Source organism: Ipomoea nil, unplaced genomic scaffold (assembly GCF_001879475.1).
Source record: "Ipomoea nil cultivar Tokyo-kokei standard unplaced genomic scaffold, Asagao_1.1 scaffold0256, whole genome shotgun sequence".
NCBI classification, from domain to species: Eukaryota; Viridiplantae; Streptophyta; class Magnoliopsida; order Solanales; family Convolvulaceae; genus Ipomoea; species Ipomoea nil.
Window position 1 is genome coordinate 127,559 of NW_017616684.1, and position 25,203 is coordinate 152,761.

Genomic DNA, 25,203 nt, shown 5'->3' on the forward strand with positions numbered 1-25,203 from the left:
CTTAATTTGCTTGAATGGTGAGGGTGGTGATGCATATATCATAGATTTTAATTATGATTTTTAATAATCTATTATTATTATTATTATTATTATTATTATTATTATTATTATTATTATTATTATTATTATTATTATTATTATTATTATTATTATTATTATTATTATTATTATTATTATTATTATTATTATTATTATTTTGAAAGGTATATTTAGTATTCTTAATTCTTTCTAATATTATACAAATAAATACATCATATCTCTGTATGTTTCCAAATAAAAAAAAAACCATCATTTCTTGAATATAGATATATTGACCGAACTATCGTGGCTTGTTCTTACTATAGGATTATGTAGAAAGAGCTTTAATTTTCTATATATTATATTATGCAATGATATGTACATGCATGTACAAATCCTAATACAAACCTAGTAGGAATAATATAATTAAGTAAATACAATCAAATTTAATCACTTTATCTATGCATATATGGTACATTCCTAATACAAAGAGTATTTTTTTTTTTTTTTTGGGTATACCCAGGGTTTCCAGAATTGTAAGCACATCTTTTGGGTGGGACAACTCGAACCCTTGACTTTTGGCTAAGGATGAATGAGTCTCTTTCACTCAACCACACCCTCCAGGTTAAAAAGTATTAATTTCTAATCCTCTCCCTCAACATAAAAAGAGGGTGAAAAGCAATACAAAACTTGTCACACAGCACACATAAATATGAAGGAGGGTGAGAATCAATACAAAACTTGTCACACAACGCACATAAATATGAATGAGGGTGGGAAGCAATACAAAACTTGTCACGTAGCATACACACAAATGTGAGAAGTCCAAAGCTTTAGTGAAAATATTAGCTATTTGGTCCTTCGTGGAGATGAAGTTAACTTGTAATTACATGGAGGTAGAGCTATCAAAACTGGCTAGCCCAACCCATGTGGGCTAGTCCGTCTCGGTTCATCTAGAAACGAGTCGACCCATTTTTTTTTTTTTTTACATAGGTTGGAAAAATCCCAGCCCAACCTGTGTTAGCACGGACTGATGGACTAAATGGCCTGTCAACCCTTTTATTTATTTATTTATTTATTTTTATATCAGAAGGAAGGGGGTCACCCGAAAGGAAAACTAGTTTATACGAAGGCGCGAAATGGGAATTCCACCACAATCATTCTCAAGAATATGGTACAGCTCGTCAGGTGGTTCGTTGATGACTCCAGGGCCTGTGTAGATAGATGCGTTCCTTGCCAAGAAGTTAGCAGCTTGGTTTTGTTCCCTAGCGATATGAAGCAACTGCCATTCACCAATGTCTTTTGCTCTCTGACACATGGATGAAGGATGTTATCTACAGTGTTCCTGACTTTCAGGTTATGTTTGATAGCATCAACGATTAAGTTAGAGTCACATTCAAATATGGTTCTTCTGCTTCCTACCAAATTAGCCAACTGAATACCTCTTAATAGACCCCAAGCCTCAGCTGTCTCGGCCGCACAAACTCTGATTTTGTGCATGAACCCTCTGATCCACATCCCATCCTCATTTCTGGCTAAACCTCCACATGCCGCCTTATTATTATGGAGATTTGAACTCCCATCCACGTTAATCTTTAACCAACCAAGAAGTGGTTTTGACCACTTAATAAATCTCTATGCTCTGTCTGGTGTCTGCGAGGATTGACTTGCCGCTCTGAAGAATGCTGTAGTTATTTTCGAGACCTGATTCTGAATCCAATAGACCTTAAACCTTTGATCATGATCCTTGGCATTGAAGATTCTATCATTGCGCCATTTCCAAAGCCACCATGTGGTGACAGCAAACGTGATGCACATTGTATGTTTACGATTATTGTCTTGAAAGTTACTTATTCCGGCATCCAGCCAGTCAAGGAAGGATAGATCCTGAGAATTTTGAAGCATATTGGGAAGAAGGAGGTCCCAAGTTTCACTTGCCTTGGGGAAGTGGTGAAGGATATGCTTTGAAGATTTAACAGGGTCTGCACAGAAGTCACATCTGTTTTTGGTAGTGAAACCGCGTCTCATTCTGTTGACATTCGTCATTAGTTTATCGTGCCTAGCTAGCCATAGAAAGACTTGAATACGGCTGGGCACCTTTAGTTTTCCAGATATGGTTCCAGACTTGCGTGCCACTTAGGCTGTCATCTCTCGAGATAATTTAATAAGCTGACTTGATCGAAAATTCATCCGAATTTCCTTTGCCCCATCCTATACTATCTTCCTGGTCAGTATCGTCACATAGCACGAAAGCTGCAAGGCGATTAGTAGTCTCTGTTGGGAAAAGATTGGTTAGGCAAGGCCATTTCCACCCTGATGATGAGTTCCAATAAGATGCCACTGGTGCATAAAGCTCTGGCAATGGTAAGGGTGCACGTAGTTGTTCAGCCAAAGGTCGATGGCCTAGCTAAGAATCCATCCAGAACATAGTGGTCTTCCCGTTCCTAACTTGTTTGCACAAACCCTTGATCAAAGTAGGGGTGGCTCGGATGATGCCTTTCCATGCATTAGAAGACCCCCGTTTTGGCTGCCACGTCTGAGGATCAATACTGCCATTCATGTATTTAGCCTTCATTATTTTTGTCCAACCAAGCTTGGTGAGGAAGGCTTGATTCAGTAATCCAAGCTTCCGAAGCCCCATGCCACCATGTTTTTTAGTTTTAGTGACAGTATCCTAGGCTACCAGATTGCACTTTCTTGTGTCACCCTCTGAGCCCCAGATAAAATCTCTAATAATTCTTTCAATCAGCAAAATGACTCTGGTAGGAAAGAATGTGGTCTGCATTACGTAGGTGGGAATGGCAGAGAGAACAGATTGCGCCAGGGTTCTCCTACCCGCTAAGGAAAGGGATATCATTTTCGAACCTGCAAGCTTGGACTGTATCTTCAAAATCAGACCTGCGAAGGTATCAATTTTTAACCTACCATGTAAGGAAGGCACAACCAGGTAATTACTTAAATCATCAGTCCTGGGTATTTGCAGTATATGCGCAGTAGTTATCTGAGTAGCCAGTGGTGTATTTCTGGAAAAATAGATAAGTGACTTCTGGTAGTTAACCTTCTGACCAGAATGGCTACGGAAGACATCAAGGCAGTGTTTCATGGTTTGGGCCTGATCTATCGTTGCTTCCCCAAACAAGAGCATATCGTCGGTGAAGAATAGGTGAGTTAACTCTGGTCTGTCCTTTGTGACATTGATTCCTTTCCATTCTCCAGATTTAACTTTCTCATTAATGAGGTGACCAAGTCGTTCTATGCATAAGACGAACAGCAAGGGTGATATGGGATCACCTTGGCGAATCCCTAGGCTTGGCCTAAACCATACTGTTCTCTTCCCGTTGCATTGGATTGCTAGTCTTGAAGTAGACACACAAGACATTATGTTCCTAATCCAACTTTGAGAAAATCGCTAAATAACCTCTCAAAGCTAAGTATATCAGAAACAACAATTAGACCCTCATTATATAATAAATGAGCAAATTACACTTTTGGTCCTATGACAATAGGGAGTGTGTTAATTTCAGTCCGTGACTTTTAAAACTAACAATTTAGTCCTTTAACTATGCTTTTTTTTAGCAGATTTGGTCCTCCCGGCCAAATCATCTGTAGAAATTGGCCGGAAATACGTTTTGCCATTTTAAATTAAATATTAAGGGGATAAATTGGTCATTTTAAGTGTTTCCTTCTTCTTTGCTTCGTTTGCCATTGTACGATGTAACGTCTAGCCCTAGAGCACCGCTTGCCAGCGGCGTATGAAGACGCCGTGGACGAGCTGAAGTGGGTGAGCTCGACCTAAGACGGGTGGGTCCGCAACTTCGTGGATTTAGACAACTGTTATCTTTCCGGCACCAGCGCCGGCGGAAACCTTGCTTACTTTGCTGGACTGAGGGTGGCGGCGGAAGAGCTCAAGCCACTAAATATCAAGGGGATGATCTTGCACCATCCTTATTTCAGCGGGAAGACGATGTCGGAATCCGAGTAAAGGCTCAAAAACGATCCCATTTTTCTGTTGTACGCGATTGATCAGATGTATGGTCTGTGTTTGTCGAAGGGTACGGTGTCGACGGCGATGATCCGTTGGTGGATGCCGGTAAGCAGTGTGCAAAGTTGCTGGAAGGGAAGGGGATTCCAATGACGGCGGCGTTGTTTGGGGAAGGATATCATGTGATGGAGAATTTCATTTTTTGATTTTTAATTTTTAACACTTAAAATAACCGATTTACCCTCCCTAATATTTAATTTAAAATGGCAAACATATTTCCGGTCAATTTCCACCGGTGATTTGGCCGGGAGGACCAAATCTGCTAAAAATAGCATCGTTAAAGGACTAAATTGTTAGTTTTAAAAATCACGAACCAAAATTAACACGCTCTCTATAGTCATAGGACCAAAAGTGTAATTTGCTCTATAAGAAAATGCCCAATTGAACCCCACAACTCATCAAATTAGTGTAATCCGACCAATTAGCCTATAATCTTCTTATTTAAACAAGTTAAATATGACATGTAAGACCTAATGAGTGTTGACATGGATAATAAAATATATTTCTCCTAACTTAACATCATATCATCCCAAGTGTTTATTCGATATATAATTATATAATAAAATGCCAAATTGAATCCCTCAACTCATCAAATTAGTGTAATCCGACCAATTAGCCTTTTTTTTTTTTTTTTTTTTTTTTTTGAAAGCCAAAACCTTCATATATTGCATTAACTTAACTCGAAAGGAATAAAAGATGGTAGGGACTCGGTCCATACTGAACGTTCGTGAACCGCCCTTACATGTTTAGCTAAGGCATGAGATACCAAATTGGTGCCTCTGCGAACAAACTGAACTGAATGAACTGGGAATGAATTAAACAAACGCAAACATGAATCTAAAACAATGCCAAGATACGAACGATAAGACCTGCTGCCTCGAAAACTATCCACAAGAACTGCGCAATCCGTCAAGATGACAATATTGTGATGATTGTGATTCTGTAGCCATGAGAGAGCCTCACGTATTGCCATCGCTTCAGCTAGCAGGGGGTCATATGGGCAAGAGAGAGGGCCATTTACCGCTGCTATAAAAACACCAACCGAGCTTCGGACGTAGAACCCGAAAGTCGGGGCGTGTTGGGGTCCATAAAACCCCGCATCCGTACTACACAACACTGCATCTTGGGGGTAGGATGCGGCGGCTTGTTGCGGTAAAGTGAGTAGCGCCCCATGCGGTTGTTGCGGCAAAACAGTGGGACCGGTCTGGCGTGACGTGGAGCTGCCGAGAGCATTGGAGGAACTCCAAACAGCCCATGCACGGCGAGAGACGGTACAAAGCTGCATCGGGGTAGGCAAAGCATGATCCCAAACCGCCATATTCCGGGCCTTCCATAATTCGTAGAGTATTCCACATATTTGTTCCTTTAGAAAACCAGCAGATATTGCTGTGTTCCCTAACCAAAGCTCCACCCACTGCATAAAATCATGATTACCAAAGTTAGGGATTTGGAGTTGTGAAATATTCCACACATGTCTAGCATAAACACAATTGCATAAAATGTGCATAACATCCTCTTCAAAAATCCCACAAGCAGGGCACACATTATGGATCTCCACCCTCCTTCTAACCAAATTAGTAATTGTTGGCAAAATATTAGTAGCAGCTCTCCACATGAAAACTTTCCATTTCGGGGGTACCCGTAGTTTCCAGATGTTGTTCCATAAAGCATCAGTAGGGGTATTAATCTCTCCAAGCAGCCTATAACCATTTTTAACCGTATAAATACCCCTAAAATCCCCCGACCAGTACCAATCATCAATAAAATCCACACTTACAGGGGTCTGTAAAATCAAATTAACATCCCTGGGAATAAATAGCTGTGATATTATATCCTGTTTCCAAATCCCCTGATCATAATCAATCAAGTCTGCCACTATCAAATCCGAATCATGCATAGGCTGATCTGAGTGAACAAACGGATCATGGGGGTCAGGCAACCAGGGATGGTCCCAGACTTTAGTCATTCTTCCATTGCCTACTCTCCGCCTGCAACCATTTCGAATAAGATCATGGCTGGCCATTATGCTTCTCCACACATAACTTGGGTTACCACCAAGCGTGGCCTCATAAAAGGTAGTATTAGGAAAATACCTTGCTTTAAAAATCCTCGCCACTAGGGAGTCCGGGCTAATCAACAATCTCCACCCTTGCTTCCCAAGAAGAGCCAAATTAAACTCATGCAAACTTTTAAAACCCATGCCCCCATGCTTCTTGGGAACACTCATCTTATCCCAGGCCATCCAGTGAATGCCATCAACCACATTACTCTTACCCCACCAGTATCTATTCATGAGTCTTTCCAGTGAAGCGCATAAAGTCAAAGGTAACAGATATATGCTCATGGTGTAGGTCGGCATTGCCTGTGCCACACTTTTCAGTAACACCTCCTTCCCTGCCATGGATAACAGTCTCTTATTCCAGGAGCCAAACCTCTGTTTCAATTTCTGCTCAATATACGAGAAAACCACTTTCCTGTTCCTTCCAATAACTGAGGGAAGGCCCAGATATTTCCCAAAATCCTCTGCTTGCTCAACTCCCAGCTCATTAGCAATATCATTCCTGACCCCCAAGTCAGTATTGCGACTAAAAGAAATATTGGATTTATGATAATTAACAGACTGGCCTGAAAATTCCTCATAAACCGCTAAACATCGTTTCACTTCCAATGTTTCCTGCATATTAGCCTTAAAAAAGAGAAGACTATCATCTGCAAAGAAGAGATGCGAGATAGATGGGGCTCCACGAGCAACCCTGCAACCATGCATCCGTCCTTTTGCCTGAGCATCCTGCAACAAAAGAGACAGGCCTTCTGCACATATAATAAATAGATACGGAGATAGAGGGTCTCCCTGCCTTAACCCCCTGGATGGGATTATTTCATTGCTCGGCTTCCCATTTACCAACACCCTGTACCTAACAGTCCGTACACAGTGCATTATGAGTCCAACCCACTTCTCATTAAAACCCAGACCCAACATCATACTTTCCACAAACGACCACTCCATTCGATCGTAAGCCTTAGCCATATCCAATTTTAGGGCCGCCCACCCTACCTGCCCCAACTGTTTCCTTCGTAAGTAGTGGCCAACCTCAGACGCAATAAGAATATTGTCTGAGATGAGCCTGCCAGGCAAAAAGGCACTCTGCGACTTCGAAATAATATTATCAAGCAACGGCTTCATACGATTAGCGATCATCTTGGCCATTACTTTATATACCACATTACACAAAGCAATAGGCCTAAGATCCGCAACAAACTCAGGGGCTGCCTTCTTAGGAATTAACACAATATTCGCATCATTTAACTCTAGGGGGAAGGATGATTGAGATAAACAATTAAGCACAAAATCAGTAACATCCTTACCAACAAGATCCCAGAACGCCTGGTAGAAGCCCGGGTTCATGCCATCTGGTCCTGGTGACTTATCCTTCCCCATGGAGAACAAGGCGCACTTCACCTCCTCAGGCTCAAAAGGACAGAGGAGAGCTTCGTTCTGTTCATGTGAGACCCGTGGAACAAGAGTATCCACCTGAAAGCCTCCGGCACCGCCACTGGACTGGAAAATCTGCTCATAATAGTTCGTAACCAGCGCGAAAAGACCAACCCCCTCCCTCCAGACCCCGTTATCATCCTTAAGTTTCACCACAAAATTCTTCCTTTTCCGGTACGTGGCGTACTGGTGGAAAAACTTAGTATTTCTATCCGCCCCCTGCAGCCAGTGCTGTTTGGCCCTTTGTTTCCAGAAAGTCTCTTCCTGCGACAGAATGGAACACAACTGCTCATCCAGCTGTCTAAACTTCCCCAGAGATTCCGGGTCCATGCACCCTCTCAAGGCATTCATTTCACGCCTTATTGTGTCAATCCTAGAACCAAATTTGTGGAAATGATCCCCTCCCCACTTCTTCAAACCCTGACCACACGTCCACAATCTCTCCTGCAAACCCAACCCCTGCGTACTCAGCCATCTCTCCTCTACCACTCCTCTGCAGCCCTCATCCCCTAACCACGCATTCTCAAACCGAAAACTGCGGGGTCTTCGTGTCGTTACAGTGCCATTAATATCCAGAAAAAGGGCCGTATGATCCGACATTAATGTATGAATATTATATAGCCTGGCTCTATCATGAATCCCCAACCAAGCTGCGTCCCCCACCGCCCTATCCAGCCTCTCCTCTACCCAATCCGGCGTTCCCTTACCCCGTTCCCAGGTAAAAGGATACCCAATCATGGGAATCGTCGCCAAACCACAATCCATAAGCGCCTCCCCAAACCCTTCTAGCAAACCAACTGGATGCGGCCGTCTACCCCTCTTCTCAGACTGATGAAGGAGATCGTTAAAATCTCCTATTACAACCCAAGGAAGATCAGATGTATCCTTGAGCGATCGTAGAAAATCCCACGACTCTCTTCTTCTCGTGCTTTGCGCAAAACCATAATAGCAAGTAAGCCTCCAGTGATGTTGGTTTGGCAGTGACACCACCAGATCAATGTGGTTATTAGAGTACTTAATTAACCGAGCGCTATTATTTTTTGCCCAAAGAAAACCCATGCCTCCTTTCTGTCTCACACTATCAACACCAAACCCTCCCTCAAAACCAATCTTCACACGGAGTCTCTCCACATGACTCCTATCCACCATTGTCTCCATCAAGTACACAAAATCCGGCTTCCTTTTGGACACTAAGTCCACAATTTCACGAACCGTCCGTGGATTGCCCAAGCCACGGCAGTTCCAACTTAGAGTACTCATTGGGAAGGGCGGGCCTGATCAACAGGTCCCGCTAGAATAGAAGTAACCGAATCCACCAACATCTCCCCCTCCTCCACCACCACCCTCTCCGCCAACTCCCTCACCACACCCCGTCTCCGCTTCGGATCGACCCGCACCCCCTCCTCCTCCCCCTCATCCCGAACCCCCTCCCTCAAACCCTCCATATGCGGCCGAATTGGCCTTGCCGCCCCACCCCTAACCGCCGGCAAACCCCGGCGCAATTCTGCCGGGTTAGCCGAACTGCCACCCGCCCCGGCAGTGTTCAAAAGTGAGCCATGAGCAAAACCCCCCTCCCCGCAACCGAGCCCCAACTCTCGATGCCTTCGTTCCCCCTTTTGCAGCCAACTCTCCCCTACCGCCTTTGCCAGTAAATTGCCCCCAGCCTTCAAACTCGCACTAAACGGATACTGTTCTGGCTTTAGGCCAGACACACGAGCATCAAGGCAGAACTTATCCGTGTGCCCTAGCTTTCCACAATAGTAACAAAACATATGCAAACGTTCGTACCGGAAATTAACCCACGTCCACGAATTGTCCCGCAATATCATCTTCATGCGCCTTTTCAGAGGTGCTGTTACCTCAACCGTGACCTTCACCCTGTAGAAAGTTGTCCAGGGTCTCACAAAATTCCGCTCATCCAGCCGAACAAACAGCCCCAAAAAATCCCCCACTTTTTCCAAAACTTTTTCCGTTCGGTAGCCAACCGGCAAATCATGAACCTGTATCCAATAATCAATCGTATTCAAACTGACCTGCGTAGGATGCTCACCAGGCCGCAACGACTGACATATTAAAGTTGCATTCTCAAACGCCCAAGGACCATTCTCCAAAACATACGCCAAATCCGTGTCATGATAAAACGTGAATAAATAAAGATTCGGCTGCACCTCTGTAACCTGTATCCCCATCAACGGCCTCCAGACAGATGCCATTACCTGTCTCATCACGTCAAACTTGACACTTCGATCGGTTAAGAAACGGCCGACCAGTTGCCAATATTGTCGCTCAACCTCTACCGCGATCGCCGGACTCGGATCATCTTCGAAGCGGACCCCCGTCTCTTCGTCATCGAGGGTTATCTCTGCGCAACCTTTGACCAAACCACGAACATCCATGCTGCCTTAACACTGTTAACGCAAAACTGCCAACCTGAGTGATTGTTCCTGAGGAAACCCTACGTACGTAACAGTCTGGACGATCGGAAACAAAGCAGGAAACCGGGAACGTAGCAGCGTAGGCGGTCGAAAACGAAACAAAATAATCTGTTGAAAAATCTATAAACCCTAGATACCAGGGAGAGAGATAGAGAAAACCCTAGATACCAGGGAGAGAGATTTTATTCAATCGACCAATTAGCCTATAATCTTCTTATTTAAACAAGTTAAATATGACATGTAAGACCTAATGAGTGTTAACATGGATAATAAAATTTATTTCTCCTAACTTAAGCATCTTATATATCATCCCAAGTGTTTATTCGATATATAAAGATCAATTTGCTTTTTTTTTTTTTTTTTTGGTCCTCCAGTTATACCTGTGGTACAAATATAATCTCTAAGTTATATGCATGACTATTTTTAACCCCTAAAGTAGGTATGTGCAAGGTGACGATTTTTATTTTCTAAATGACTAAATCAACCACTTTATTAAAATACATATTGAGGACAAAAATAGTCTTTGAGGGACTAAAATTCCTACTTTGTGAATAACTTATGATTTAAAGATGGTCACGCGTATAACTTAGGAACTATATTTGTACCACGGGTATAACTGAAGGAAAAAAATGTAATTTTTCCATAATTAAAATAAAAAGCGAAGTAAGATCGCCCAATTGCCACCGCCACTGATTAGTGTCATCGTTGCCAATCATCACACTACCGCTATCCCGGGTATATCATAAAGAAAGAAAGATAATCATAGAATAAAACCAAATAAACCAATCTATGAAAACGGTGTCATTTTTTTTTATCGTTGCAAAAATAGTGGTTAAGGATTACAGGTGAAAAGTTATAGTTCCGTAGGGGATTGGCGCTGCGCTATGGCACATACTTGTGTAATTACCTAACTTTTAGACACCAAAGCCTTGAACCCATAAGAACCCAAGCACACTCATGGACATGGATGGGCAAATCAATACACTTAATATACGAAATAACACAATAAGAAAAAATAGGGCTCAATCACAATCCTATTGCCACAGCTGAAGAACTCATAAAATGATTTATGAGGTTGGATCCAGTTAGATCACACTATTTATATGAGTTCACTTGTGATGTAAAAATTAAATCATTTTAGTACAACAATAACTAGGAAAATAGATGATAAACAATAAGCTTATGCCTAATTAAGTAGGTATATTATCTCATTCTATCAAGGAAGAAACATCTTTGAAAATTCTTCTGTACGTACGTTAGAATATTTAAGTCACTATGAGTATTTTATAAATATTTTATATAACCAAATCTCATATATTGTATCAAATAAATCCTATACGTACATACACTAATAAGGTGAAATGTTATATATATATATATATATATATATATATATATATATATATATATATATATATAAAGAAACAAAATATTATTGGCGTTACTTGACCCACCGAAAATAATATAAAATCATTGTAAAATATATGAAAAATAATATAATGTTTCATAACAATATAGGAAGTAATATTTAATAATAATAAAAAAATTATTAATTTAACTTGAATGATGCATTAAAGGTCAAGGGCTCTCCAACCATATCATCACCACAAATAAAATGATGCATTAAAGGTCATGGTCATCACCACAAATAAACTGAAGGTAATGTGGTTCTCAACTAATATAATTAACCATCTATCCATAATTGTTGGGTGATTGAATTAAATTTTACCACAAATAATGATGAGTGACCAAAATTTATTTAGAATGTATGTGGTCATAATTACTTGGTCTCTGGTATTTAAAGAAGCTAGTTGTTGAGTACTAGATGATTCAATTCAATAAATCCTTACAACAGGATTATATTGTTAGTTTGTTGTAGAAATTAAATCAAACAACCAAAAAAAAAAAATAAACTTGAGAGTTGGGCTGGCAAGATGAAGAAGCAGCAGCAGCAGGTTTGTATGATAATGATAATAGGTGTGGTGGCGTGCAGCCTGGTAGGTGTGGCATTAGCCGTGCCCCCGCCCCCGCTTAACTTCAACAATGATGTCCAAATGTATTTTGGGAATCATCTTGGGCAAGTGCAAGACAACGGCAACACGATGGCCCTGAATCTTGACCAACAAACTGGTTCTGGTTTCAATACCAAAAATGAGTACCTGTTCGGCAGATTCGACATGCAAATGAAGTTAGTGAAAGGCTTCTCGGCTGGCACTGTCACCACCTTCTATCTAACATCACCTATAGGACAAGCGCACGATGAAGTGGACTTTGAATTCTTAGGGAATGCTACTTTTCAGCCTTACACAGTCCATACCAATGTATTTGCTGATGGGAAAGGTGACAGGGAGCAACAGTTCCATCTCTGGTTCGACCCAACAGCCGCATATCACGATTACACTATTATCTGGAACTCACAAAGAATTGTTTGGTTGGTGGATAACGTTCCGATTAGAGTATACGAGAATCACGAAAATGTTGGGGTTCCATTCCCAAAGAGCAAGCCCATGAAAGTATTCTGCAGCTTGTGGGAAGCGTCTGATTGGGCAACCCAGGGAGGAGATGTGAAGGTAGATTGGTCAAAAGCTCCCTTCACTGCCTACTACAAAAACTTTGTTATCGACGGTTGTGTCGGAACTTCCTCCTGCGCCGATAGTAAGCCATGGGGAAAGTATGCGCTTGATGCCGATGCCAATAATAAACTCCAAGGCGTACGAACAAAGAATAGGGTCTACAATTACTGCACTGATAACAAGCGTTTCGGGGGCAACCCTCCTGCTGAATGCAAACCCGCAGGCCCACAGCCTAAATAATTTAAGTTGCCGCCCGGCCACTCGCGTGCGTCGTTACAGATCGATCAATAATAATGCATGAGATTCAATTCATTATTATTTCTCATTTTGTAGATAGGTTATTATTATCTAGCTAAGCTAGATTGTATGTAATCCACTCATATATATGTAATGTATATATGGATTGCAATTAATAAACATTATTTATTTCTTTCATTTTTAATTTAATTGGTGCATGCATGATATATGCCAATAATATAATATTGCTACATATATTTTTTATTTGATTCATAGGTGCTTAATTGTACTACTTTTCTTGTGCATGATGAGAACAAGAATTTCTAGAGAGAATTTTATTATTGATAAATAGTTTATACAATAATACGGGAGTATTCAGAGATTGCGATAAGTTCAGAGATTGCGATAAGTAAAGACACCTGAACATTGAGCTTTGTCCCTTAAATCATTGAACCTTAATGTGGTTAATGTGGTTAGTAGTTTGGTGAAGATATCTGCCAAATTAGTCTTTTTTAGAGATGTAATTAATATTGGATGCATGTTTTTTCATGAAAAAAAATGATAATCTATTTCAGCATGTTCTAATCGAGCAAGAAATATAAGATTTGCACAGAAATAGGTACCAAGAAAAGTTTTGGTGCTTTTGCATAGTGAAGCAAAGTTTTCAAATTAAAGCAACTAATCGTTTTACCTCTCTTGAAACGTCCACTATAGCTTTGTATATGTTGACGATCTAGTCACTGTCTTTTGTTTGCGACATGCCAAGAAATTAGATTTTACTAATAAAAATAGCAAAACCATTTGTGGACTTGCAATCATAAGGACATCCTGCCCAATTAGAGTCTATAAAGGCATGAATATCATGTTAGAAAGATTTCATAAATTAAAGCAACAAACTATTTCTCGAGGGTACGTAACAACATGGATCATCTTAGATTTACAAAAATCTATGTACCTTAATTAAAATCTCAAGAATTTTCAAAATATCCCTAATAATTACAATTTGTTGAATGGATTTGTCCTACTAGTCTTGAATTAATGAGATTGATAGGTGCTTAATTGTACTATTTTTCTTGTATATTAATTTTCATTTTTTTGTTTAATATTGCTTTAATTTAATTGTGTTACAAGTGACCAATTATTGAATAAAGTATGTGGGATGAGTTAATCCAGAGCATTATTGTGTTTTGAAGATAATAAGGACAAATTGGAAAAAAAAATGAGCTAAACAAGATGGAAGCCAAAACAACGCCATCGCGCAAAGGGTGTCACGCGCTTGAAGTAGCTCATGAGGAACAACTTCATAAAGTCATCATCTGCTATCACGAGCTTCATCATGATGTGACAAGGGCTCGTGAGGGGAACATCTGCGAGGCACCTTATGCTACCACGAGCAAGCATCACAACGTGTGACAAGGGGTCGTGACGTACAAGATTATCAAGACTGTCACGAGGCTTGTCACGTCATGATAGAAAATCTAAGCGATACCTTCAAAAGCTCTAAAAGGGAGAGAGTTTAGAATTTATAAAGCTTCTGATCAAGGATCAACAAGAGGAGTGTATGAAAGTTATTCATTGATAGATAGATCAGATTTCAAATTTGCAAGACCAAGCAGTTGATTTATGCAAGTGCAATATTGTAAGACTCAGTGGAATTCTACTTATTTGATGCTTTCTGTTGCATTGCATTTTTTTTTTCGTTTGGTACAACAAGAGTCTTCATTTCATTATGCAGGCATAACTAGGTACCCCCCCCCCCTATGTAATTTTTTTTTTAGAATGAACCTTGGGGTGCCTCCCAAGAGCGCCACGTTTAACATCATTAACCCGACTTGAATGAAAAGCAAGAAAAAAGAGTAAAGCGTAAAAAGAAAGTAAAAGTGTAGGAAAATAAGGTGGCACCCCATGCACGAGGCACTTATTGTTCATGAGTGAGACATGTAACCAGAAACATAAGAACCCAATAGAAAACCCACCAAGGAACCGATCAAGGGTCTTCTTCAATAGTTACTTCCTCATTTTCAGAAGTTCGGGACCTGCTCACAACCTCATGTGGAAAATTGTTGATGGTGTCCATTGCCTCCACATGCAACTGATATTGAAATGCTCTCATGGTCTCCCAGTCTATGACAAAGGGATATCTAGGGGGACCTCCGGGAAAATGGGTATGTTGCGGGCCCGGGAATCTGGGAACGCGTCACTGGGCAACAGACGGGACTTGAGGGACGAGCCGGGGAAGCTTATGACTATGATGACTTTGGTTTCCCTGTGGTTGTAGTAGCAGCTAAGGAAACAAAGAACAATAGTAAAAGAATGAAGAGTTTTGGAGTTCTTCCTCTCCCAAATTGCATTACACAATTTCAGATTTCTTAAGACAAAAATGGATGACTCCAACTCAGAAAAAACTAACCAATAAATACCTAAAGAACTTAACGTTCACTTCCACCTAATTAGGACTTTTCAAAAACAACTTAACAAACTTAACAAACTAAAGGAAATAAAAAGGGAAAAACATAATATAAATAGCTTTAAACTGCTTAGCTTTCAAATGCTCATGCTTGTTTTCTTATCGCCTGCGTCTGTGATACGTTCTTCCGATGAATGCATCATCACACCCCTCCAAGTCAACAAGCTTGTCCTCAAGCTTGAAATCCGGGAACAAGGACTGAAAACGGTCTACGGGTTCCCAGGAAACATCTTTAGGGGCGGCGCCAAGCCAATGGACCAGAATTTCCTTGACCCCTCAGTTCAACTTGGACTTGGTCACCAGATGGGTTTGGAGCAAAACTCGACCATCGTGCAGTGGGGGTAAACCTGGGGCTGTCGTTGGTGGGTCACCGTGAAAGGGCTTCAGCAAGGATACGTGAAATACGTCGTGGATCCGACTGGAAGGAGGGAGAGCGAGTTGGTATGCCACGTCACCCACACGCGTAAGAATGCGGAAAGGACCAAAAAACCGTGGGCAGAGCTTGTGGAACACACGGCGATTGACCGAGAGCTGGCGGTATGGATGTAGGCGCAGCCAAACCCATTGCCCAATATCATATTCAACATCGCGGTGTGAACGGTTATAGAGCCGCACCATATGTACCTGAGTATTCTTAAGGTGTTCCCAAACCAAGGTGAGAAGGGCATCGTGGTCTCGAAGTGCAACATCAACGGTGTCAAGGCTGGACACCCCTGGTTCGGAGGACAAGAGACGCGGAGGGTCGCGGCCGTAAACCACACGGAAGGGTGAAGTCTGTAACGCCGAGTGGAAAGAGGTGTTGTAACAGTATTCGGCCCAAGGGAGGCAGTCAACCCACTTCCTTGGGCAGTCAGCTACTAGGCAACATAGATACATAACAATGGTACGGTTTGTCACTTCTGTCTGCCCATCCGTCTGCGGGTGATAAGCAGAGGAAAATGATAGAGTGGTACCGGTGAACCGAAACAGCTCTTTCCAAAAGGCACTTGTGAACGTTATGTCGCGATCACTGACAATAGTCTCCGGGGTCCCATGGAGTTTGACAATGTGCGCAAAGAACATGCCCGCAACGGAGGCCATCGTTTAAGGGTGGCTGAGAGGAATGAAATGTGCATACTTTGATAGGCGGTCGACGACGGAAAGAATCACCGATTTGCCATGAACCCTTGGTAGGCCTTTGACGAAGTTCAGCAAAATGTCGCTCCAAATAAGCGACGGAATTGGCAGGGGCTGGAGGAGGCTTGCCGGATGAAGGTTCTCCCCCTTGCAACGTTGGTAGGTAAAGTACTTCCGAATGAAGTCGCGGACGGCACGTTGCAATCCAGCCCAAAAGAACTCCCGGGATACGCGAAAAATCATTTCCTGGGTCCCTTCGTGTGAATTGTCGTGAAATAAAGCCTAGCTGATAGTTGGATACACATTAATGGCTATATGCTCAACACGTGAACCGGTAAACCGTAGTCGCTTACGGGTGGCGCTGAGATTCGAATTCATGACCTTTAGTCTGGCTCTGATACCAAATTAAGGCATGTACTCCATCTCAACTAAAAGCCTAAGCTGATAGTTGGATACACATTATTGGCTATATGCTCACAGGGAAGATAGAGCTTACCTTTGTAACGGATGAGGTCGCCATCTAGGGACTAGTGAGGTCCTTCGATGTCGTCCCTAATTTTGCTAACAAGACTTGAGCGGTATCCGAAGTAGCGAGTTCACGACGAAGAGAATCTAAAATGGGGGAGATCAGAGTTGAGATAGCCATGAGAGAAAGAGTATCCTCGTCATGTCGTAATAACGCATCCGCCACTGTATTGAGGCAACTCGCACGGAACTCCACTTCAAAGTCATAACCTAGAAACTTACTAATCCAATGATGTTGGGGAAACGTGGTGAGGTGTTGTTGAAGTAGGAACTTCAGGTTATAGTGATCGGTGCGAACCGTGAAGGGACGACCCCATAGGTAGTGTCGCCAATGCCGAATCGCTTGAGATAACCCAATCAACTCCTGTTCATACGAGGCCAATTTTGATGTCAAGTGGCGAGACGCCGACTAAAGAAAGCCACCGAGTGGTTATCTTGGTGTAAAACTCCACCTATGCCCACCCCCGAGGCATCACATTCAACCACAAATAGTTTAGAGAAATCCGGAAGTTGCAACACTGGCGTCGTGGTAAGCGCAGCTTTGAGCGCCTGAAAGGCTGCTGTCGCCTCCGGCGTCCACAAGAAGTTATGTTTCTGAAGAAGAGATGTTAAAGGAGCAGCGATTATGCCAAAATCCTTAATGAACTTATGATAGAATCCTGCTAGACCAAGAAAGCCGCGCAGACCTTTAACAGAATGCGGTTGTGGCCAATCCAATACCGTTTGGACATTGCTGGAGTCTACAGAAACGCCAGTGGCATCGATAATGTGGCCGAGGTAACAGACCCTGTCGAGACCAAAAGAACACTTGGATTTTTTGACTAACAGTTGATGACGTCGGAGGAGAGCAAAAACCATCCGTACATGAGAGACGTGTTTCGCCCAAGACCTGCTATAAATTAAAATATTGTCAAAGAAAACCAAAACTATTTTATGAAGTACAGAGTGAAAAAACTCATTCATGAGAGCTTGGAATGTCGATGGTGCGTTGCAGAGGCCAAAAGGCATAACCAAGAACTCAAAATGGCCATGGTGTGTACGAAAGGCCATCTTCTCAACATCCTCCGGATACATGCAGATTTGATGGTAACCGGAACGTAAGTCTAATTTTGTAAAGAAACAAGACCCATGTAACTCATCCAAAAGTTCGTCGATTACTGGAATCAAGAACTTGTCCTTTATGGTCTTGGCGTTCAACTCCCTATAGTCAATGTAAAATCGCCACGAGCAATCTTGCTTAAGAACCAACAAAACTGGGGAGGAATATGGCATGCGACTGGGCCGAATAATGCCGAGTTCCAGCATAGAACGACATTAACGCTCGATTTCATCCTTTTGAGTTTGAGGATATCGATATGGACGGACCGCTACCGGGTCCGCATCCGTAACCAATGTAATACGATGATCGCATTAGCATTGGGGCGGTAGTACCGTAGGTTCCTGCAAAAAGGTTAGAATAGACGGTCAGAACGTGTTCCAAGGCATTATTAACACTGACCTACGGCTTTATGGAATTAACTATATGGCTGGGTGGGTCGTGCTCCCCTTGCCATGTGACAGGTTGATTGCTATATGAGAAGGTCATGGTCAATGCCGTGAAATTCCAAATAATGGCACCTACGTGCACAACCAATTTACACCGAGTATAATTTCAAAGCCAACTAAAGGAATAACATATAAAAGAACAGCAAAAAATTGATCATTTTTCTGAAGAAGGATGTCTTCAAAAACGCCGAGCCCGGTGATGCGCTCCCCATTCACCACCGCCACTTGCAGGTATGGACACTCACGAATCGGTAAACCCAATCGCGTAGCAGTGCCTGCGTCTACAATATTGTGCATACTCTCCAAATCAATCAAGGTCGTAATTGGGAAGGCGTTAATTTGCAATTTAACGCGTATTGTGTTGCAGCGACTAGTTCCCGTAATGGCATGAAGGGGAATTGCTAGGCTCTCCAAATCAATTTGTGTGTAGTCCATTTGTGTGTGGTCCATCTCATCTCCCTGGACCATATTATTTGTGTGGCTCACAGCACCTGCACATTCATCAATCACAAAATAAATTAAGTGCTTACAACTATGGGTAGGAGACCAAGGCTCATCACAATGAAAACAGAGCCCTTTTGAACGACGGTACTGGTAATCCGAGCGGGAGAGACGACACTCAGCAGGGAACGTTGACGAAGCTCCACGCGAACCTCCGGCTGTCGACAACGACGCCCTAGGGTTCGCGACGGAGACACTGCACGCTGAGCTCGCCGCCGAGTTTCTTGGAGCCGGCAGTCCATGCCGCGCTGTACTCGCCTGCCCAGGTCGCGCCACTAGCCGCGACAACACCGTCATCCATGAAGTCCACCTGCGAAGGGGATAGACAACGGGTGAGGGGGCAGCTGTTGGTGGTCAGGGACGGTGTACTGCCGGTGAGCGTATGATCTGGCTAGGTTCATGGCCATATCCAAGTTCCCGGCGCTGATTTTCCACATCGATTTGGAGCCAATCGTCCAAGCCCGCGGTGTAGAGGTCTACGACCTGGTCGTGGCGGACCGACGTCGTCCGCAGCAGCGAAGCCTGGAACTCGTCGTTGTAGTCCTCAATAGAGCAGCCTTCTTGGTTAAGCTTCACGAGAGCGCCTAGCGCATTGCTCCGGAGTCCGGGTCCAAAACGCAAGTAGCAACGCTGCTTGAACTGAGCCTAGGTAAAGTCCGGTTCCTCTAATTCTAATCGGAAATGCCACAGCTGTGCAACCCCCGTCAGGTGGAAGGCTGCCAAGCTGATGTATTCGCCGGCGGGAGTGCCCTATGCCCGAAAAACTGCTCGCAGTGGTGGAGCCAGCCGGAGGGGTTCTCTCGCCTGTCAAATCGTGGGAACTCTAGCCTGGTTAACTTCGGGGTAGTGGTAGAGGGAGCCGGTACAACTTAACAAACTTAACAAACTAAAGGAAATAAAAAGGGAAAAACATAATATAAATAGCTTTAAACTGCTTAACTTTCAAATGCTTATGCTTGTTCTTATCGCCTGCGTCTGTGGTACGTTCTTCCGATGAATGCATCAGGGTGTTGGTGGTACGGGGGCTTGAAGAGTCGAAGGTGGTGGCTCAGGGGTCAGCGGAGTATATGTGGGTGACGGTGAATTATTCCCCCAAGGCAGAGGAAGATAGGAAATGTTTGCCTTGCAAAGCTCACTCTGTGGTAAATGAGTCATGACTCGTACTGGCATCTCAATGTTTAGTAAGTTTTCTACCCCTAGGCCCCTGTATAGCCTATCAAGTAGCAACCCTATGAATATTATTCCCGTGTTCATCTTACTTTGCTCATGTAACCAATTCCTACATACCCGATCCATGTTTAGATGGGCTCCTGTCTCCATGCTCCAGAGGTTGAAAAGTACCGCCCTTGTCACCTTGTGCAGATGTGATCTTTTTCCTCCAAGATTCATTGCTAACAATCTCCTGACTGCTCTCATATCTTTTCTCACAATGTGTTATTCATATGCCCCCCTCAAGTGTCTCAGCATTGGAAGTCGACTTATGGAGTCCCAAAAGGATAATGCCTCCTCGTTAGACGAAAAGTCGTCCCATTTGTCTCCTTGCACAGACAATCCCAAATAGATATATGGCTAGCTCATTCATCAAAATGTGGTATTCACTGTTGAACAAAGTGAAATGAATCAACTTTTTGTTATCAATCCCAATTTCTTGTTGCATTGGAGATAGGACACAATTCATATATGATCGGCTCATACGTGTTTCCCCTCCAACTAAATATTTCTGCCCATTGCGGGGGTGTGACATCAACCAGCTCACTGCATCTCGACACCCAAAACAATTGAACATTGTCATATCCATGTAGTGACCCCCAAAATTCTCTTTTGCAGTTGCATTGACATAGCGAGGGTCTTCCGAGGTGTTAGAGTCATCCTCGCTAGCTAGAAACCAGTTCAATGGATGGCATGTTGGAGCTTGCATCGCCCTCATTTTTTCTCTTGAGTGATTCAGTCCTTTGTGCCATTTCCACCCTACAAGCTTAGAAAAAATAATTCCACTCTAGAATTTTTCTCAACAAATGATAAACGAGAAAGCCTCACATATCAATCAACCCTCAATCTCTCAAAATTTTTGCAACATTCTCCTCACCAAAAACCTCAACAAGTTTTCACAATCAATCTTTCAAACACTCAAAATCTCCCTTTCCCGTCACTCTTTTTTTCGAATTCTTCACTCATTTTCCCTTCTCCCTCACTCATCAAATCATGCTTCAAGATAAGTATTCCACAAGTATTCAACCATATTTCAATTCAACAAGAGTCATATCAACATTCAACATAAATTCAATATGCAATTTCAAGTCAACCACATTATAATTTCATTCAAAAAGTCAAAATCCCCAAATGTATGAACACGTGAATCACAATATAGCTTCAAAGCATGATAAATTCAAATTGGTTCCACAAAAAGTCTCTACTAGCATGCAATTGCAAAATTCTATCATCAATTTGTCCATGCAATGCCATATCATCAAACCCAATTTCAAAAATTCCCAATTCAAACTAGGGTTCTTCATGGCATTTCAATCACAAGGATATAACATGTTATTAACAAATTCCTTCCATACAAATGTTCTTCAAGCATAGATAAAGTATTATGAACAAGCAAAATTGCACAAGATTCATGAAAACACACGCTATCAATCATGGAGGTCTAGAGAGAGAAAGCTTGAAAAAGAGAACAAAAATGGAGATTGAAATTTTTTTTACCTCAAGATGATGAAGAGAACAAGAGTTTGGGCCAAGAAATCAATAAGAAAGCAAGAAAATTGAAGTGGAGTAACTATGTGTGGTGAGGGTTTAGGTTCGTGGTGAAGAAGAAAAGAGGTTTAAATAGAGTTTTTGTTTCGTTGCTGTAATTTTCTTCTGCCACGTGGCGGAAAACTTGAGACGTCCCACGCGGATTGCCATGATATGATCGTGGCGAGCCGCGTGGTGCAAAACCCCTTCACCATAATCGTGGCGGTTCCTGTGGTGAAACTCTTGAGAGCTCTCACATGGACTGCCACGAAGTGGTATCAGCAGTGGTGCAGACATCCATGACCACGATCGTGGTGGCCCGCGTGACAAAACTCTTGCAAGCTCTCATGCAAGCTGCTGCAATCAGGGTAGTTTCCCTGGAATTTTCCCTTGTTCCTTTTTTTTTTTTTTTTTTCACAACTTTTGTCCATGCACAACATTAGCTCAAAAACACAAAAATAACCACAAAATATATACAAATGTGTTCACAAGAAACTTAGGTTGCCTCCCATGAAGCACCACATTTTACGTCCTTGGCAAGTCGCAACCAATTCTCTTGTCAATCAGCGTCAAACATGTTGGGTCGAAGACACCGATGAATCATCTAATTCTTCCTCCAAGTCAAATCCTCATTTTTCTAATAAAAATTGGCCTTAGCCTTGGCTTTGGCCTTTTATTTTGAAGTATTTTTCCCACAATTCACTCTTGGCCATCCCAAACTTGGCTTCTTCGTTATCAACACGTAAAGTCAACTTGTTTGTGCCAACATCAATGATGGCATGACAAGCAGCCAAGAATGACCTTCCAAAGATCAACAGTATGTCAAGATCATCATTCACCACATCCAACACAACAAAATCCATAGGGATTATAAATCCATTTACCCTCACCAACACATCCTCCGCTTTGCCCTTTGGATACCGAAAGGATCCGTCGGCCAAGCGGATAGACATACGGGTGGGAGTCAATGGAGGCAAACGCAAACGATCAAAAACAAAAGATGTCATGATATTAATGGAAGCACCGAGGTCGGCGAGTGCGTTATCAAAACGAAGATCTTTATCATCCATAGCACAATGAAAACACAGGGTCATCCTTCTTTTGTGGACACCCTTTGTTAAGTACCGCCAAACACTCCACATTGAGGTGGACTTGTGAATCGCCACTCATCCCCCTCTTGTGTTTCAAAAGTTCTTTCAAATGGAAAGAAAATCAGGGCATTTCACCCAAAGTATGTAGAAAATGCATATTTAAATGAAGTTTGTGTAAAAGCGCATTAAATTTACCCTTTCGTTCCATTTCTTCCATGTTGACCAATCTTTGCGGGAATGGGATAGGAGGTCGGTAATGTGGGGTTGCCGGCTTGCTTGGGACCTCCTCATTCTTTTTGCTCGGGCCACATGAGGTGGCTGCCTTCCCTTTGCTTGCTTGGCCACAAGAGGTGGCCTTCTCAACAATGGGTTCCTTTTTCTCCCCGCAAGGCCGCAAGATAACTCTTCATCTTTCACAATTTGCAAGGAAATGGCATTGACTCTTTCCTTGAGGATGTTCTCGGTATTGCTTGGAAAAGTTCCCCAAGCCCTTTTGAACATCATTTACATCAATAACGTTATTTGAGTCTCAATATTTTTCACCGGGGCTTGTGTTTCTTGCCTCATGGCAACCATTTCTTGCCTAAAGTCTTGTGTTATCTCTTGCTTGAGAAGAACTCGATCATTTTTAGCTCTTGGATGGCCTTTGTCAATCGCCCATCTACCTCACGAATGTCATTCTTTTATGAGTATGGCATGCCTTGGGAGACATGTGGTGGTGTATAGAGAGTGTTGTTACCTCCTCCATAATGTGGGTCGTAGGTGATTTGACCCTTCTCTCTCATAAAACTATAGGTGGGTTTGCCACCTTGATTAGCTTGGGGCATCCCTTGAACATAGCCCCCTTGATTCCATCCCAAACCTTGCTTCCAATCATAGTTACCACTACCATTGTTATCATAAGCATTTCCCTTGGTCCTTGCGAGTAACAGATGGCGTCAACTTGCTCAAATGCATCTGGAGAAGTGCACTCCAGGGTATCACGGGGTCCTCTACACACATTACAATAGAGTGGGGGTCATACACGGTTGAGCCTTGGCTCCCATCTTCTCAATCATCCCATACAATCTCTTTATCTCATGGCTCATTGCTTCGGCTTTTGCATCATTCGCTATTTAACCCCGAGACCTCATACATATCTACCTTGGAATCCCTTTTATTGTACCAAAAAGATGTGTTAGAGGAAATCCTTTCAATTAGAGCTTCGGCCTCGACCGGCGGAGATGATACGAATGCCCCACGGGAAGAGGAACCGAGCAACATCTAACTTTCGTCAATAAGACCCCATAGAAGGAGCTAATGACGTCCCACGGGTGTAGAAGGTCGGGCGGGCATTTCCTCTTTAGCATCTTGAATCGTCTCCACATCTCACTTAAAGACTCCCTAGATCCTTATTTAAATTCTCACTTAAAGACTCCATAGATCCTTATTTAAATTCTTGGACTTGTTTTCACACTTTCATGGTCTTGGTGAGGAGGAAGAATTCGTTCATAAACGATCATAGTGAAAATAGCAATAGATTCAAGATCAAAGAATGATTCCATAACTAACACAAAGTAATATATCAAAGTACTAAAACAACTAGTATATTTGCAATGGAATTAAATTGGAATTGACTTTTCTAATTGGAGATGAAAATGTAAATCCAACTCTTCAATCCCTGCTTCCAACAATAATGTAAATGAATTTGAATCTAACAAGAACTTGAATTGAAATTGTAAAGTGAATTCTAGGGTTGTAAGGAATATAAAGTAAACTAGGAATTGAAAGTTGAATACAAAATCTAACCATATGCCCATGTCATGACAAAACTCCAAAATTCACAAATATCCAAACATAAAATACATAAGAACAAAATGTCTTAATATTCAAATTGTTTCAAGTTCCAATGCTCCAAATTAACATAACAAAACAATTTTTTTTTTATCCGAACTAATCCTCAATTCTCAACTCCGAAGTCCTCAACTCTTCATTTATAACCTGAAAATAATAATAATAAAATGAGTAGTAAAATTAGGTCAAATAAATTTTTTTTACTTTCAAGCAACCAACATTGAGAACACATTAATGCCTTCAAAATATTTGGATGAAGTCTACTACGATGATGCGACACCAATCTACCACTAGTATTGAAAGGTGATTTTGATGCAACCGTAGAAACTAGAATAGCTAATATATCATTGATAACCTTACTCAACGTTGGATATCCCTTTTGCCACCACGATAAAACATCCAATTAATAATTAATAATCATCAAATATTGGTAACCTCTTAGCCTCTAAATAACAGTCCAACTTTGTTGTCTCATCCGTGTGAGAAGTTTGCATAAAGTTTTTCCAATTTGTCCAAATTTTATCACCCTAATTCAAGTTCTCCCCTCCAACATTAGATTGAATGCGTTTACTTTCAAATGTTGATATAGAA

At 42.1% G+C, this 25,203-nt stretch overlaps 2 protein-coding genes across 2 annotated transcripts; one reads left to right on the forward strand and one right to left on the reverse strand.

Annotated features, from left to right (window-relative positions):
- Positions 1-7,516: 7,516 nt before the first annotated feature.
- Positions 7,517-8,702, reverse strand: LOC109147050. Its single transcript, XM_019294688.1, has 2 exons — positions 7,741-8,702; positions 7,517-7,628 (listed from the first exon to the last, which is right to left on the reverse strand). The coding sequence occupies exons 1-2, from the start codon at positions 8,700-8,702 to the stop codon at positions 7,517-7,519; spliced, it is 1,074 nt and encodes a 357-aa protein (XP_019150233.1).
- Positions 8,703-11,827: 3,125 nt separating this feature from the next.
- Positions 11,828-13,003, forward strand: LOC109146880 (xyloglucan endotransglucosylase/hydrolase protein 24-like). Its single transcript, XM_019294555.1, has one exon. The coding sequence runs from the start codon at positions 11,923-11,925 to the stop codon at positions 12,799-12,801; it is 879 nt and encodes a 292-aa protein (XP_019150100.1). The 5' UTR covers positions 11,828-11,922; the 3' UTR covers positions 12,802-13,003.
- The last annotated feature ends 12,200 nt before the right edge of the window (positions 13,004-25,203 follow it).

What these genes read in the sequence shown, in the direction of transcription:
- LOC109147050 (XM_019294688.1), bottom strand. Translation starts at nt 8,702, where the DNA reads ATGGTGGATAGGAGTCATGTGGAGAGACTCCGTGTGAAGATTGGTTTT. An exon ending in AATACTAAGTTTTTCCACCA is followed by an intron (nt 7,629 to 7,740) that starts GTACGCCACGTA and finishes TATTATGAGCAG; the next exon opens with ATTTTCCAGTCCAGTGGCGG.
- LOC109146880 (XM_019294555.1), top strand. Translation starts at nt 11,923, where the DNA reads ATGAAGAAGCAGCAGCAGCAGGTTTGTATGATAATGATAATAGGTGTG.